Source organism: Diadema antillarum, unplaced genomic scaffold (genome assembly GCF_040938485.1).
Source record: "Diadema antillarum isolate AM-2024a unplaced genomic scaffold, OU_Dant_1.0 seq00000300_RagTag, whole genome shotgun sequence".
Classification (NCBI taxonomy): Eukaryota; Metazoa; Echinodermata; class Echinoidea; order Diadematoida; family Diadematidae; genus Diadema; species Diadema antillarum.
In genome coordinates, this window is record NW_027271323.1 from 1,275,591 (window position 1) to 1,292,552 (window position 16,962).

Genomic DNA, 16,962 nt, shown 5'->3' on the forward strand with positions numbered 1-16,962 from the left:
TCTATGTATTTTATTGTTTATTTCGACGGTTATGACGAAATTTTGATATAATGAAAGAAAACTGCTAGTCGGGAGGACTTTGTTATAACGGGAGTCCACTGTAGACAAGTTTTAACATGATAACAAGTACAGGTTCTGTTTTTAACAAGTGATAGCCCGTTCATAACAAGTTTTAACCTGTTGAAGACTAGCACACTATGGACTGGGTCTCTTAGAAATGTGTGTTATAGCAAAATCAGTTCATCCTCAAGGTTATGCAGAACAAACCAGAAGAGAGCTCAAAGTGCCCTTAACGATTCACTACCAGGTATCTTTCACATCTGAAAGATTTTTTTTTTTTTTTTTTTTTAAGCAGTTACTGTTATCTCTTTACCAGCAAGACTTACCATTACAGACTTCAAATTGTCCCGACCAAAACCCGGCCAGAGTGGTGGGACTGGCACGTTCGCAACGCCTGGTGCTGGAGGCCGCGCCGGTAGAGAGTGTGTGGCCGACTTCACAGGTGACTCGGCAGCTGGAACCAAAGAGAGCTGCGCCATCGCACCTGCCATTTCCTGGGGTCAAAGCTGTTACTCCATGGTGTGGGACTGGAAGTGGTGGGCATCGACTTACTGTGAGATTAAAGAGAGGGAGAGAGAGAGGTTTCTGGAAAGCCTTTGGTGCTGTATCTTGGTAGAAGACTAATGATGCGGTTATGCATTGACACAAAATTACAAATTATGAGAGTAAAAGGCATACAAGGAGGACGGCCCAGAGATCAGGACCAGTTGGAAACTTGTGTTGCTTGAAAGTTTGCGTGGTGATGTAAATGAGAAAGAGATATTTGTGGTAACACCATGTGTACGTATTCCTTTCAAGGATTGCATACACATGGTGCTAGTGCAAACTCCTAATCTTTCTTCCTCATTTTGAAATCATTGTGTTACATCAAACTTGTGCAAAGAAGAGATTATGTTTCAACATTTTTTTTTTTTTTTTTGGGGGGGGGGGGAGGGAGAGGTAAGATGGTAGGCACAAGCTCCGAAATAACAACTTTTACAAAAATCTGCATTGACATATTAAAAATGTGACAAGGAGGGTGGTTTGCATAATTATTTCCTTTGAGGGAAAGAAAAATAATAATGGCGTAGAGAATGATAAACTGATGAATTCATTTGACTCAACGGATATAGCAATGTTGAGAAGAAGTGTCAGGTTTTTGCACTCTCACCTTGGATGCGAATGTTGAATGCACATGAGGCCGAATTTCCTGCCGGGTCAGTGGAGGTGTACACAACCCTGTGACTACCCTCTTGAAGCGTGGCTGGCTTGACGGGGCCAACTGCCACACCATCTATGGGATCTAGAGTGGCAGGGAGGGGAGCTCCGCGGTCTCTACCCTAGAAAATGAGATGGGCGTTGGTCATAGGAAAGCATATTGATTCATCACATTACAAAAAAACAAACAAACAATATATATATAAAGATATATACATACAAATTATATCTTTATAGTATAGCATGGAGTGATGCACTTTGAGCATTCTACAGTGTGGATTTGACGTGTAAGAAAAACTGAGCAGGAAGCATGAAGTGTACAATGCCATGGAATACTGTATAAGCTGTAATTTTTGCGAGGGTCGAAATTTTGCAAATTTCATGAATCACAGTTGGATCGCGAATGTAACAACACGCAAAAATGTCACCATACGCTAGGTTAGTAGTGCGTTTATGAAGGCCTCTGTGTCAATTTGCGAAAACAACATCTCGCGAAAATGTCCATGACCTCCTCATTCGCGAAAAATATCTGTAAGCGAAAATAACAGTGTACTACTCTATGCAGTAGTTGAATTAGCCGTTATTTTGGCAGCATGAACCAACCTTGGTAGGACTGCCAAACTTAATATTTGACAACAAAACCCAAGTGCTGATATACTAGATACAGTGGACTCCTGTTATAACAAAGTCCTCAGGACCGGCAGTTTTCTATCGTTATATCGAAATTTCATTATAACCTAACAAATAAACAACAAAAAACATAGAGCAGATAATGGTGAGGTCTGGATTTTTATTTTGTTGTATTCAAACCGGAATTTTGTTATAACCATGTTCGTCATAATGGCCGAGCACACTGTACACTATAAAGCATACAGATAAATAGTTACTGTTATGAACCAAAAACACAAACAAGATATGTCAGAATTGCTGTCTACCAAATATTACAATGTACGACATATACAAACTGTATAATATTTCATCAATGAGGGCTTCTTTTGGTTGTAGCATAAAACAGAAAAAGGCCACATTTTATCTCACTGTTACTGGCTCCCACGAGTCCCAGGGTATTGGGGCAGATGTTGAGCGTTCTCCTGCCACAAATGTCTTGTCACCTGGGCAAGTCAGCTCTGGCTGTGTGGTATCTGTGTTTGGAGATCACAACAGCTGTGTTTAAAATCACCAAAAGGCAATTCCTTCCACCAATGATTTCAACTTAGTGAAAACATGCACAAACTTGATACAGAAGCAAAGTAAAGCAAGTGAAACTCTACACAAAGTTTGAATTTTTGTTTTTGTATGTGTGTGTGTGTGTGTGTGTGTGAGTAGGGGATCTGTTCTAAAGATACAACCATTTCTACATATAAACTGTAGAGTCAGTGAGTAAAAAATCAACCCCATTATGTCCACATAAACCAGTTATTGTTCTCCATTTTTTAGATACGGCAACTTTAATGAATAACTACCAATTCATCATGATGCTCTTATTTTCACTGTCAGTGTTTGTACTTTAATACATGTTCTCATTTAACCCATTAAGGATGCGCTGATTTAGCTCTAATATACATTTCCCAAAGACACCTGCCCAGGTATACTCGCAACTATAGTCTACAGCAGCTTAGATAAATGCATTATCAAGCACACAAGCCTTGTCAATGAAATAATGGAAATAACTGGGCATTGTTAAAATTACCTTCACAGGTGGGTAAGGTTCCATCCCAAGCCCCACTGGCCTGGCAGACGCGGCTCGATGATCCTCTAGTCTGGCTAAATCCTAAGTTGCACGTCAGCGTGCAGCGAGTGCTGAATTTCTGTCGCCCCCCAATGTTTTGTGATGCTCCTTGGAAGACGCAACTCCCGATGGCACCATTGGCCGGGACAGGTGGTTGTGGACATGTCACAACTTGCAAATTAAAATCAAGAAAAGCATTTTTTCCCCCATCAAAATTGTATTTCCTTGAACCAAAAAATCATGCTCAATTTTTGCAAACAGTAAGAAGGACTTTGTACGATGCTTTTTCAGGTAAATGATTAAAATGCATACATATCTCTGATGACTGCAACAGACCAAAAGGTGACAATTTTCACATACAATGTGACTGTGGAACAGCTTCTCCCACATAAACTTCTTTTAAGGGAAGCACTAAATGAGAGACAATGAAAATTTGTGACAGAATGATTTGCAGAGGTTTTTCTAGCTCAACTATCAAAACCAAAAAGGAAATCTGTATTATACTCTGAACAAACGATCTTTTTTTTTTTTACTGCATAATGTGCAACTGAAAAGTGGTATGCATATGTATTTTTCTGGAGAAATGAAGGAGAAATGGCATTATAAAACAAGATGTTCAGATGATCACAAGTCACCCACTGGTGCAACTCAGATCCTCTCCTCGCCAGAATCCATTTCCGTCGCCATCACCGTCGTCAGCGCACGTACGCTGTACAGGTGCCGTGGGCAGATAACCAACATTACACGTCAGGGTGCACACAGTGCCGTAATTCTCTCGCGTATTGGTACAACCCTGTCTCCGTCCATTGCTGGGCGCAGGTAAGGCACTTGTGGGGCAAGTTATCACTGTATAGAAGACAAGACAACAAGGCACCTGGTAATGTAAAGATATGCCATGCACTGATACTCTGTACCTGTTTTGCATGCAAATTCCCATGAGTCATTTCTTTGCATTTCTACAAATTGGTGGTTTCCTAATCAATGGTTTCAACAACATCGAAACCCCATAGACACAATCTAAAGTATATTCACTATAGTGCTGGTCCTACATTCATTATACAACTGCTAATGTCATGAAACAGGAAGAAGCCAATAAATCAGTTTAACATACATGTGTAGTGATGTTATTTTCACTTGCTAATGTACTGCAAACTGATAAAAATGCCATCTAGAACAATTATAGCACGATATCATGAGAAATATCAAAGCTTGAAAAACATTCACACTTGACATCCTTTTACTGTAACAGCATTCTCTACAGCAAAGAGATCCACAATCAATATCATCTCACTAACAGTGGCAAGTTGGTGCATTGCCGCTCCATGTGCGATCATGCTGACAAGTCAGGACGCTTGCTCCTTGCATGTAGTAACCAGTGGAGCAGGTGAAGCTGCACCGATTGCCTGTGGGGACGACATTACCCGCTGGACAGGCTCCAGTGGTGGAGATGCTCAGGGCCGGTGTTAGGTGCGGCTTTGTGCAGTGCTTTCCTGTGGTTTGAAAAAGATTGAGAGGCATTAAAGTTAGTAACAACACAGCTTTATTAGCCCCCCCCCCCCCCCCCCCCCCCCCCCCCCCCCGATTGCACTTGGTAGCACACAATTTATAATCTGGGTTTGTTACTTGACAGCTTGTTTATTGATGGATAGGTGAATCTAAACCTGGGCAATAGGTACCTCGGACAATTACCTACCTGGAAACAATCGCTATTAAAAGACAATACCATACAGCCCCCTTCCCCTTTCATTCTCACCCTCTGTGTTCCCTCTGGGTACTGTTAATGGGACAAGGTTGGGCTGAATGATGAATCACGTGACGATTACAATGACAATACAAGTAAGAGTGGTTACTCATACAGCTATTTAGTCCATCATCTGGTGCTTATGGTGCTTTAGTGTATAGAGAAGGGGATGACAAGGAAACTTGCACCAAACACACACACACACACACACACACACACACACACACACATTGAGAACCAAGAGGAAATGATATTTTACACTTGACCCGTTACTAGTATGCAAAATTGAATAAGTTTGTTGAGTTTTTCAGTTAAAGGTATTTGATTTAGTAGGAGGGGGATTTGTTCCAGTTTGGGGCCAATGACAGATAAAGTGTGATATCCCCATGAGTGCTTTATTTATGGTACCTATGAACTGTGGATTCCTAGTCCTAGTGACAGAGAGTAAAGTGTAGGTCTGAAAAATGGAAATGCAGTCTTGCACATAAACTGGGGCATGTGACTTTCAATACAGGATGTGATGTACATGAAGTAGGATTTATAAAGATTATTGTTTGTTTGTTCATTTGTTTTTCAACAGGAAGCCAACTATGAATTAGTGCTCTTAGTACAAGGTTACATAATCAGATTTCTCTGAATATGTCAAAACTCAAGTGGCAGAGTTTTGAAGGCGCTGTACTGTGACTTTAGTCATTCTTGAAATGATTGTCAGTACTGAACAAGGCATTAGGAAAACTAGATGGGAAAAAATGAGCGCATGAAGCAATAACTCAATTTAGTAGGACTATAAAGGAATGTATTCATCAAGAGCCACTACAAGTGCCAATCATTGTCATAGGCAATTTGGAGATATATAAAGTTCCTAATTTCTCTCATAGCCTTGCACCATTGATTCCTAAAAGCAATGAAAACCACATTACGTAAAGTCAATGTGTGGAAGGCACTGCATCTTATCTATGTTAGATGTGGACATACTGTCTACAACAAGTCATTACAAATTTTCGAGGTGGAGATTCCAGGTGCACTTTACTGAATGCCTTCTCACCATTTGCAGTAGTCCATCAAGGTGAGAACATGATATACATTATAAAATCTTTTGTCAGTAAAGCTGGTTGATTATGCCCTCCAAAAAGATATCATTTTCCATTCCAACATGAATGTATTCGGAGTTTGATAGACTCAAAAGAAAGGCACATTTTCTTATTTATTCCTAAAAGATGATTCTTTACAAACCAAGGATAGCTGGATTTATTTTCCACATGTGATTTCTATTGTCAGACATACGTCTATATAACATACACAAATATTGATCTTGATCCTTGACTTTTAACACCAACAGGATGTATCAAGATCTAATGAATACATTGATCTGTGGTACTTCATGCTTGCACCAAGCTTGATAATATATGCAGCTTCCTATCAAAACTTGACCAAGACCTTTAACGTTCATCAGATCTACTCCAAACTCAAACTGGTATTCCTGTCACTACTAGTACTAAAGTTTGATATTAAAAGTGATGGAGATGATACTGATAGTGAATATAATAAATTTATATACGAATAATTTATGAGTTGTGAGTGCATAGGGCACGAATATCGCACGAGGCGCGAGATAAGCCACTGGTCTATTCAACAAGGCGCGTAGCGCAGCGTTGAATAGACCAGTGGCGGATCTCGCGCCGAGTGCGGTATTACGTGCCCCAATGCACGAACAAAATCATAAATTATTCGTTTTATACAACACCTTGTCCACAATCACAGTACTAAATTAGTGACCGCCAACTCCGGAAGGCCCAAAAATAAATGTAACAATCAGGCAGAGAATTGTAAACCACCCTGTGTACTGCTTTCAAACACTCGTCATGATTCGACCACACAGTCACAGGAATCACAAACTCCGCAGGGTCTATACCCATTATACGCTTACGTTAGATCGAGTTAGGCCTGACTGTTAGGCCGATCTGAGATGTCGGTAGATCTAGTAGTAGGTCTAGACTTTGTCTATTTCCGAAAATGATTTTGTATAAAAACACAGAAAAATAATCAAATTACGGTTTCTCAACTTGAAATGAAGTCTTGATTTTGGGATCACTGTGGTCCACGTAGCAGATCAGAGTCAGAAGTAAAAACACAGCAGTAGGTGTAAAGGCCGCGATACATGCAACTAGCAAGGTAAAGTAGCTGCGCGTACACGTTAACGTTTCGTTGCAGTACTCCGCCGCGCCTGGTATGTGAGACTTACCGGCAGCGCAGCGCAGCCGGCCAGCACGTACAATGTAGTTTGCTGGCACTTTGCTACGGGTGGGTGTGAGCCACAGAACTCTGTGAGCGGCCATGCATTAGTAGCCCCCCGCGAAGCCATGCTATAGTACCTTCGAGCCATGCAATAGGCCCATGCCAGGGGCCTATTGTATGGCTGTCACTCTCAATGAGTTTGATAGGTATTTTCTATTGAATGTCATGTGACATGTTCTTGGCCAATCACAATTCGACATCATTCTGAGGTGTTGTATAATATATTATATAGTTGCAAGATTCACAAAATTATACACTTTGATCTAGATGTCTTTCAACAATACAACCAACAAAAAAGCAATGCAAAAAAACAAACAACAACAACCTTGTCTGTCCAAGCTGTGTTACCACACAAACACACTTCATGTTGTGTTTCTGAGGGGTACCGGTACTACAAGTGTCATTTTGATGTGTATTTTAGAAACCTTGTGTAAAAAAAACTGCAAACTCCTTCTTTTTCATATATACAGTGTTGGCAGCTAAGAAAACTAAACGTGACAATGAAACTTACTCGTGCACACTGGAGCGGCTCCTTGCCATGATGCTGTTGTGCTCCCTGGGTTGGCAGTGCACCGGCGTTGGCTGTTGTTGATTGCATAGCCAGTGTTGCAAGCATAGTTACAGGTAGAGCCATAGTTTCTGGAGCAGGATCCAACCACCCTACCATTGGCTGGCACATTGGGTGCAGGGCACTGCAAAACTGTGCAGAAGTCACATTCACATTAAATAATCACACTCACTCCTTTGAAATCTTTATCTTTCTTAAATGAAAGGTCAAGACATCAAGAAACACATTTAAAAAAGCAGTCTATCAGAAAGTAAAATCTGAAACTAAAAGAAAAAATGCCTAGCATATCAATGGACTAATTTTACTTTTTAGATACTAAGATATGTTAAAGTGACAGTCCAATCAGGGATAAAAACCCACATTCCAGGTTGGTTTGTACAACCAGTACCTAGAAAGCAAAATGTCCATGACAAACTTCTTAAGTAATTGACTCATGCCTAGTTCTGCTTCTTGCCTCCATAGGCTAATGTAATCTAGCTATTTCTGGACGACTCTTTACAGTAGCAGATGGGGGGGGGGGGGGGGGGCACGCACAGGGCACGTCCCCCCTCTTTATTTGTTGTTAAAACAAAAGAAATAAAAAGAAAAAATGAGATGAAACCTGGAAGTACCACCAGAAATATTGTTTGCGCCCCCCCCCCCCCCCCCCCCCTTATGGAATTCCTGGATCCACCCCTGCTTTATTATACTACCTCACAAACACTTTCTACACAAGAGATAAAAAGGATTTCAAATGAAATAATGAAGTTTGTAGCATCTCTATAGTATAAGTCTTGAATGCATGTTGTAAATGCTGTGTGAAAAATGGTGCATGTAGTATGTAGGGCCTACTTTTTTTTAGTAGGCCCTAGTAAAAGTACAACTAGATTCTAACTTGCTTTTTAATTTCAAAGAAACCAAAATCTTCTCAACTAAGTTATTAAAAGTCAATCCCTTTGTGAATGGGATAATCACACAGATTGCTTTGGTAAAAAAAAAAAGTGCAGAAGATAAAAAAACCAATAAGGGTTTTACTGTTGTCACTGGGATTAGGTTCAATAAAATACAGTTAGGCACCTATGTAGATTTCTATACAAGTTACAACTTTGTATTTATGTATCTCAACCTGAATAGATAGAACAAGCCATGATTGAAATTGAATAGAATTTAGAAACCTTGTTCGTGTATTTGAGTAGGGTCGTACACGGCTATTGCAGCTTCTTCTTCTTAATCTTAGCAAAGTTGGCAAGTTCTCTTTCTTTCAAGTGTCATTAGATGGTCTACAGAATGAGCAAAGCATGTGTGGTAACTGTTCTTGTCTTCAGTTTCAATTAATGATTCCTGGATGGCCCCTGGCTTTTTACTTGTAATTTGTATCAATACCGGTACCAGGCACAAAACTTATCGATGATAAAGCCATTCACTCAATGTGCTGGATAACCCACATTCACATTTTGACCTAACTGTTAGAGATTTTCTAGATCTTATAGTGGGATACTACACTACACAGCCCAGTCGCTGTGCACAGCGTCTGGTCGGGCTGATTTTGACCCCAGGGCCGGCGCAGCGTTTTCAAAAGTGTGGGGGCCCACTTCCGGGTTTCAAACAAAAAACAAAAAACGTCGGCTCATCTCTTCTCCCCGTCCACTTCCATGTTTCTTCAGCTGACAAGCAAAAAAAAAAGAAAGAAAGAAAAAAAAAAAAAGGTCCTCAACTCAATCTCTCCCCTTCCATTTCCGGGTGTTTTCACCTGACAAGCACAATCTCAACAAAACAAAACAAAACAAAACAAAAAAAAGGTCTTCAGAGAAAAAACATAACCTTACCGCCGCCATACTTCAAGATCTCTATCTATTTCTATTTTAGTGCCACTTACGTACTTAAAAAAAGTGTGGGGGCCCAAAGTGGTGTGACCTAATGAAAGTATTCCTTTGTATGGTGCACAAAAAGTGTAGGGGCCTGAGCCTCGGCTCTACGGCCCCCACGGATGCGCTGGCAATGGACCCTATCTTTTAAAAAGTCTGTGACTCCATTCCATAATGTTATTGTTGTTCTTAATGTAGCACTTTCCCAGCAGAAGACAAAAGCAATTTAATGCACATACTCTGGCAAGTTGGTGCTGGGTTGGTCCAGGAGCCCGTAGTCCCCGTCTTTGAACAAGCCGTTGACCCTCGCCCCTGGAGACGGTAGCCAGTGCCACAGCTGTAGGAGCAGGTTGAACCCCTGATGCGCCCATTTGGACAGCTAACTCTGAGTGGTTCCACCGCAGAAAGTGCTGAACATCGGATCACTGCAAAATGCAAGAACGGAAGACGTTCCAAGAACTTTAGAATAAAGAGAGCACACACAAGGGTAGTTACTGCCACTAGTGGATATACTAAGATCTATAATCAGATTGATCAACCCAAATATGACCATGGTGTTAGGATCGTGCGTTATCTATTGAGGCGCCAGCTAGCTGGAGCTGCAGGCAATAAACAGGCAGGCGCAGCTAGCTAGCTGCAGGCGGCGTTTCACTGCTGATATGCTGAACGAAGCTAGCTAGCTATTGACATGACCCGACGTACCGAAAACGACCCAGGGCGGGCCGCGCACCCCGGCCGTGTAGGCTGTGCGCGTGCCTACGTACTGTACCTACGTCCTGCGGCCCGCGGCGCGGCCACCACGACTAAAAACTTGCTTAGTCAATGATATATTATGGAAGGCCATCCCTGCCATTATTAACATCGTCTTACTTGTTGGGGGCCTGCATCACAACGTTGTGCAGCTCCACCCAATGAATGAATAATTTGAAGAAAAAAAAAATAAATGGAAATACTTTTATGATACACTATGCTATGAACATAATAGTTCTCACCTGCTACCGTAATAGAGAAAGAGCAGGTTGCGGTGTTACCAGCTGGATCGGCTGCCGTGTAGGTTATGGGGTGTACTCCCTCTGAGAAACTGTTCCCTGAACCTCTCCCTGTTGTCTGTCGCGGGGTTATGGTCGCGCCAGAGTTGTCCGAAACCCTGACTGCTGGCCATCTGACGGTAGCCGAAGTGGCCAAATTGGAGGCGTATGTGGTAAACGAGGATGGACAAGACCTAAACGCTGGGTTTGTTGTGTCTTTATGCAGGACAGAAGAGAATAAAGTTTTGTAGACAGTTCCGTGACCAGTGACTGTGTGATAGTCGGACCAATCATCCAACTATAAGCTGGAACATTGTTGTGTAATAGAATCACAGATTATCTCCAGGCCTCTGGGTGTTGGTCATAGCATGATTTGCCTATTGACAACTAATTGTTATCATATTCAATTCATTATCATTATCAGCTAGATAGTTAGCAGCCATATCACTGTTATTCTTATCATTTGCAATTTGCTAAAAACAAAAAATGTTCTGGGAATCTCATTACGGAATCCAGCTTCAGAAATTTTCTGTAAAGGATTTCTTCTATTTCTTCTTTACCAAAAGAATAGAGGTACATGTATTTTACTTTGCGTCCTCAGTGTTTGTGTTGTGACCTTTTTGCTTTTAATCTTTTTGTGAGTAAAATATACAGTATCATGATTTGATAGGCCTATATCACTATGTTGATGGGCCCTATAATTATAAGCTGTGCTTCTTGGGGTCCTTGACCACCATGCACTTACTGTCATGACAATAATACATATCCCCCGCATATGCATGTATAACAATTGAATTATCACATCAATCTATTGTTATTAAACCCAGTACATGTTTCTTTGTATTAATCAAAGAATGATTGCTTCAAGTAGTTGAATCGAACTGAATTAAATTTAACTGAACTGAACTGTGAAAGTCATAACCATGCATAATAACATGATCACATAAAGTTTCAGAAGCCGCGCAACGATTTGAAGTTAATGAGGGGGGGGGGGGGGATCCTGCATGGTCAAGGGTAGGCCTGTATCAACAACATAGTGCTTAAAAGTTGGCTCAATGCACCCTTCCTTTCCCTTTTCCCGCGGGAAGACTATCGGGACGGTAAAATCAATAGTCTCGGAATGTTATGTTTGTGGTATATATTCATTTGTGTGTGTGTGTGTGTGTGATTTTTTTTTTTACCTTTTTAAAACCCATAGTGTGGGGTGTTTCTGTGTGTGTGTGGGGGGGGGGGGCTATCTATGCGAGCCGAAATAGTTTTGGGAGCTGCACGCATTCCCAGCTTCCCCATTCTTATAAGTGGCCTCGAGTTTTACCATTTTTAATAGCATTACTTTAATGGCATCCTTGTCACCATTTACCTATTATTTATGAATACAGCTACAGGTAATGAAAAGCCACATGACAGTTAAAAAGTTTTGTTTAAAGTTTTTTAGTTTATAGGAATTTGAGTTGAGGAATTCATGCCAATTTTTCATGGAAGACGTCAGAAAATTAAGAATGTGAACTTACCCGCGCACGTAGGTGCTGACGCGGACCAGCTGCCTGAAGCCTGGCAGACGAGCGACCCGGTGCCTCGCAGCGAATACCCACTGTTACAGGTGAACGTACATCGGCTGTTGTAGGAGTGACCGCTGCTACAGGTCACCCTGCCGTTGGCCGGGTTTGTGAGTGCCCCGCAGGTTACCACTGAGTCAAATACGAATTGATTTCTTGGATTACATAATGAATGCAGCAATGGATAAATGAATGGGTAAAAGAATAGATATGAATACGAGAATAAGTTATTATTATTGATATCAATAATGACATATAATAATAATCGAAAGATGATTTTCTATAATTATGCCTGTTAGATATAACTAATACAGTGTTACAGTACTTTTTTGAATCGAGTATGGGAATATCCTCCTAGAAGAGATAAAGACTATCAAACCTTCCAAGATTAGAATTATTGTCTTTCAAACTGGTAGATTTTATCACAGAAAGTCCTTAATACCGTTGTCGTTATTCTTCTTGAATCAATGTAAAAGACAGCATTTTACCATCCGTATAATTCTGTGAAAGAAAGCAGTAATTAAAAAATGTCTGAATCAAATGACAATTAACACTATTCCTTCCACTCTCCCATACTTTCCAGGTTCTGAATATTTTTTTTTTACTCACATACATTTACAAATCCACTTTTCACACTTTGTGTGCATGTGAGTGCGCATGCGTGTGCGTGTATCCATGATTATGTTAAATATTCACATTGACCCGAATTCTCAAAGCCGGAATCACTATTCCGCGGAATAGTTATTCCGGGGAATAAGTTATTTCACCTTTGAGAATAGATTCCGGGGAATAAATCGCGTCATTTTACGTCACGAGGGCCTGATTTGCATAAGAGGCGTCAAAATCGGCGGAATAAGCGGTGTAGTAAAGTTATTCCGCCTTTGAGAATTCGGGCCATTGTTTTTAATATCTACGACGCTGATGTAGTGTGCGTGTTTAACTGTGGGGGTCCTCCACTGTTATGTGTGCCATTTTGTATTCCTGTATCACTTCGTATTCCTGACTATAGGTACAATTACATTATGTCTGTATAGGTGTCTATCAATATATGGATATATGAATATATACAAATGTATATTATTCATATATCTTCTCGACTGTATTCGTTGTAATTTAGATGGTAAAATTAATGAGATGATAATAAATTTATTGTATCATGAAGTGATTTTGTATATTGCAGGTGAATGTCATATCCTTAGCACAATTATCTTGAATTAAAAGCCAGAAACTTGTTCATAATTATTCGGACACAAACTAAAAATCAAGAGACAATTTCGAAAATCTACCAATATAGTTACAGCTGTATTAATATCAATTTTATGAGTGCATATAACCCGCATCTGCACCATAAAGCGTGGACTCTGATTCGTTGGTAGGCCCCAAACTATATCGATTGTTCGCGCGCGAAAATTAAGTTTACAAAATATCCGGAAATGGAATTCAATCGTGAAACACTGGTGTCAGTAGTCTGAAATTTACATGACTTACGTTCGCATCGTGGTGCTGAGCCGCTCCACGAAGCTGAGTTGCCTCCGCGGGTGCAGGTCCGCACCGAGGACCCACCAACTAAGCGATAGCCCGTAGCGCACGTGTACGTACATCGCGACCCAACACTCCTCGAGTTCGAACAGCCTACCGATCCGTGAGCGGGGTTTGAGGGGGTTGACGGACAGAGGATAACTGCAGAACGATGAAACAAACGGGGATGGATGAGAGAAAAGAGAGATTATAGTCTCACGTCATTTTTCGTCAGGATAGTGTAGTTTGTCCCACTTGAACCCCATTTGAACCCCATTTGCACCCCCAAAACACACACACACACACACACACACACACACACACACACACACAATACACAATACATAACAAAACAAGACAACAAAGAAAACAAAAACATGAAAAACAAAACAAGACAAAAACCGGTGCTGCTGGCCCTCCAGAGAGATAACACTTCGTAAAGGTGCGTTAACTTTTGCAAGTTTTTTTTTCCACATTCAAATTCAAATTCAAATGAACTTAAAAGGAATTTCTGCATCGAATATATTTTATATTACAAATGAAATACAGTCATTTCTTTTTGCTGACAAGACAATAGAACATACACTGTATACATCGGAATATAAAACTAAGATATATACGTGTAGATTAACTAAAGAAAAGAATAAGAGAAAAAGTCAATTAGGATCCACTTGGGATAAAGTGAATCAAATGATCAGACTGAATTATGGCACATGTATTGGGAGTGTAAATGCAGAAGACTGTCGTCAAAAGCATATAGCTTGAAGATACGACAGCCGTAATCATATCTATTTATTTCCCTCAGTTAAACATGATACAATAATACAATAAATAGTATGCATAATAAATGAAATTGTTTTAATAAGCTTCGGTCGGACAACCTCATTCGAGTTACTGCCCTGTTACATTCATAGTTTTCCAGGGGTTTCTAAATGAAATTAAATTTGTCTGATTTCAAAACATCACTCACTTGAAACAATGGCATAAATTTTACTGACACTGTAGGAGGGAAATAAACAAAGCGCCGTTGCATTTAACATAAAATGCATGCAAAATGTATAATAGTGCTCGTGATTTTCATTGTTATTCATTCAATCAAAACCATTTACTAGTATTGGACCCCGAGAGTGAATTGCAAATAATTTCACAATGCAAGCACATAGTACAGGCCCTTTGAAAATGATTTTTATATGGCATCTGTCTGTTTTATCAATTATAACATGACTGTATAATGATAAAGTATACATAACAATTTCAAGCTGATTTGATGCGAAATCATTTACATTTCCTTCCTCTCTAATTAGCAACATCTGCATTACAAAGCAGAAAGTTGAATTACTTTAAATTATGCTTTGAGAAGTTTTTACTAATTTAAGGCAGAAAACCTTGTTTTCCTCATGGGTCCTCAAACAAAAACGAAACGCAAAAAAAAAAAATACAGAAACGCTGGTACTATCCATCATTTGGATGCAGTTCACTTCGAAGACTTCCTCAAACTTGATCGTTGCATGTCAGTTCACTTCGAAGACTTCCTTAAACTTTCATCGCTGCATGTACCGTTTCCTCTTTCTTGTTCCAGTGGTCATGACTAGAGCAAAACTTCCTCCTTTATGCGGTCATTGTCCGCCATATTATGACGCCAATCACCACACAACTTGTAGTGCTACCCGTATCAAACAATTTTCTTTGTGGGCGCATAGGTTCGTAGCCGCCCCTTCTCCCTACCCCTCCCTTCCCCTCACCCCCCCCCCCCCCCACCATCTTACAATGATATTCACTGATGCTGGACCACTATCTTACTACACAGAAAGGCACTCAAAATCGTGCTTTGATATTATTTCAAATGTCTCGTTTTCTTCATTTTTTTTTAATCACGAGCGAAATTGCTTGTTTTCAACGAACCTTGGGAATAGCGAACTGTATAACCCCACTCGACTATTGATTATAATAGGCCTGATACAGATGTAATACATTCCTTGTTGATCACATTTATTTTTCCTGCGAATGTGCAGTAAAATGTGTTTGCAGTCGTAAATATACAAAATATTTGTTTTGCTTTTTTAAGTATAATATACTATATCGCATTAAGACTGTCACGTTAACTTCACCTGTGGGATGTATAATAGGGCCTACATTATTTCTATCATAATCTACTGTCTCTATAGGGGCCTACATCCGATATTCTGTCAGACCGTCTTTTTATCCATCCACCAATCCGTGCATCCCAGCACATACAATGTTACTTTATCAGGCAAGAAGTAAAGGAGACTATAGTAAATGTCAACTGATTCATCATGACGATTTGGACAGAACGATGCACTTTCTTCGCACCATGCAGAGGGGAAAAAAGAAACAACAGTATTGCATTCGTTTATCCAGAAAACCTTCATTTACCATCACTTTCCACAGTACCCCGTCCTTCCACAATCTGTAAAAGGAAACAAGTAACACTTATTTAATATACATTGTGACAAAATAATTGCTTCTCTGAAGGTGGCGCTATTCCACTCGCTCGAGCGGAAAACGATGAAAATCAAGGGGTGAATATGTACTGCTATTTGCCGTTATAGCAAGATACCGAGTACTGTTATAGATGGTGCGCATGGAAGTGTGTCATAGAGCCATGCAGTGTGCGGAAACAGACTATTGAGTGATGTTGAAGCCTTGACCTGTACATCCTCACACCGAATAGGTTACAGTTATATCAATACCAGTTGGTAATTAAGATGGTAATTTCCAATCGTTGCATCCTCACGCCTTCAAGGGGGATAAACGTTGGTATTTCCCTCTTTGGTAGCTCTGAGTTCAAATATTTCCGTTTCCAAAAGTACTAGTATACTTTGCCATTCAATCTTCTCAGTTACCAAGCCCCCCCCCCCCACACACACACACACACGCATACACGTACACACACACAAGCATCAAGACCAACCTCGATCGGGATACATTTTCTTTCGCAGTCTCGCTAACTTCACCTCTCCGATTGTACACATTATAATTATGTTTAACAACAGTCACACACTCTTAAAACATCCGAGTCAGAACTGACCCGGAACTGGGTCCATTGGGGTCACACACCGTTCCGGGTCAGAAATGACAAGGAATGGGATCAGATATGACCCATTCAGAGTCATGAATTGGGTCAGGGTGACCCCATTCGGGTTCTTCATGACCAAATTCCATTTTTGACCCAGAACGGTGTGTGACCCCAACGGACCCAGTTCTGGGTCAGTTCTGACTCGGATTTTTTTAGAGTGCACAGTTATAGGCTACTATTAACCATCTTGCCACCATCAACCGAGCCCCCCCCCCCCCCGCATCCTGTACTGACTGTTGCAAAACTCTCGTGCACCAGTGACAAAGGACCCTGTATAGAGATAGCATAATGTTCTTCGATGCAATGAAAAATAACATACTTTATGCCTA

At 40.5% G+C, this 16,962-nt stretch overlaps 1 protein-coding gene across 1 annotated transcript in view; it reads right to left on the reverse strand.

Annotated features, from left to right (window-relative positions):
- LOC139730272 (uncharacterized) overlaps nucleotides 1-16,962 on the reverse strand; it is an 83,150-nt gene that overhangs the window by 43,855 nt on the left and 22,333 nt on the right. Inside the window, exons 6-16 of the mRNA XM_071641151.1 lie at nucleotides 13,507-13,698; nucleotides 11,974-12,150; nucleotides 10,427-10,678; nucleotides 9,674-9,859; nucleotides 7,534-7,722; nucleotides 4,282-4,476; nucleotides 3,626-3,832; nucleotides 2,948-3,157; nucleotides 2,296-2,399; nucleotides 1,211-1,379; nucleotides 387-611 (exon numbers count right to left, since the gene is read on the reverse strand). Coding sequence (XP_071497252.1) covers nucleotides 387-611; nucleotides 1,211-1,379; nucleotides 2,296-2,399; nucleotides 2,948-3,157; nucleotides 3,626-3,832; nucleotides 4,282-4,476; nucleotides 7,534-7,722; nucleotides 9,674-9,859; nucleotides 10,427-10,678; nucleotides 11,974-12,150; nucleotides 13,507-13,698 — 2,106 coding nt within the window. The remainder of the gene's footprint in view (nucleotides 1-386; nucleotides 612-1,210; nucleotides 1,380-2,295; nucleotides 2,400-2,947; nucleotides 3,158-3,625; nucleotides 3,833-4,281; nucleotides 4,477-7,533; nucleotides 7,723-9,673; nucleotides 9,860-10,426; nucleotides 10,679-11,973; nucleotides 12,151-13,506; nucleotides 13,699-16,962) is intronic.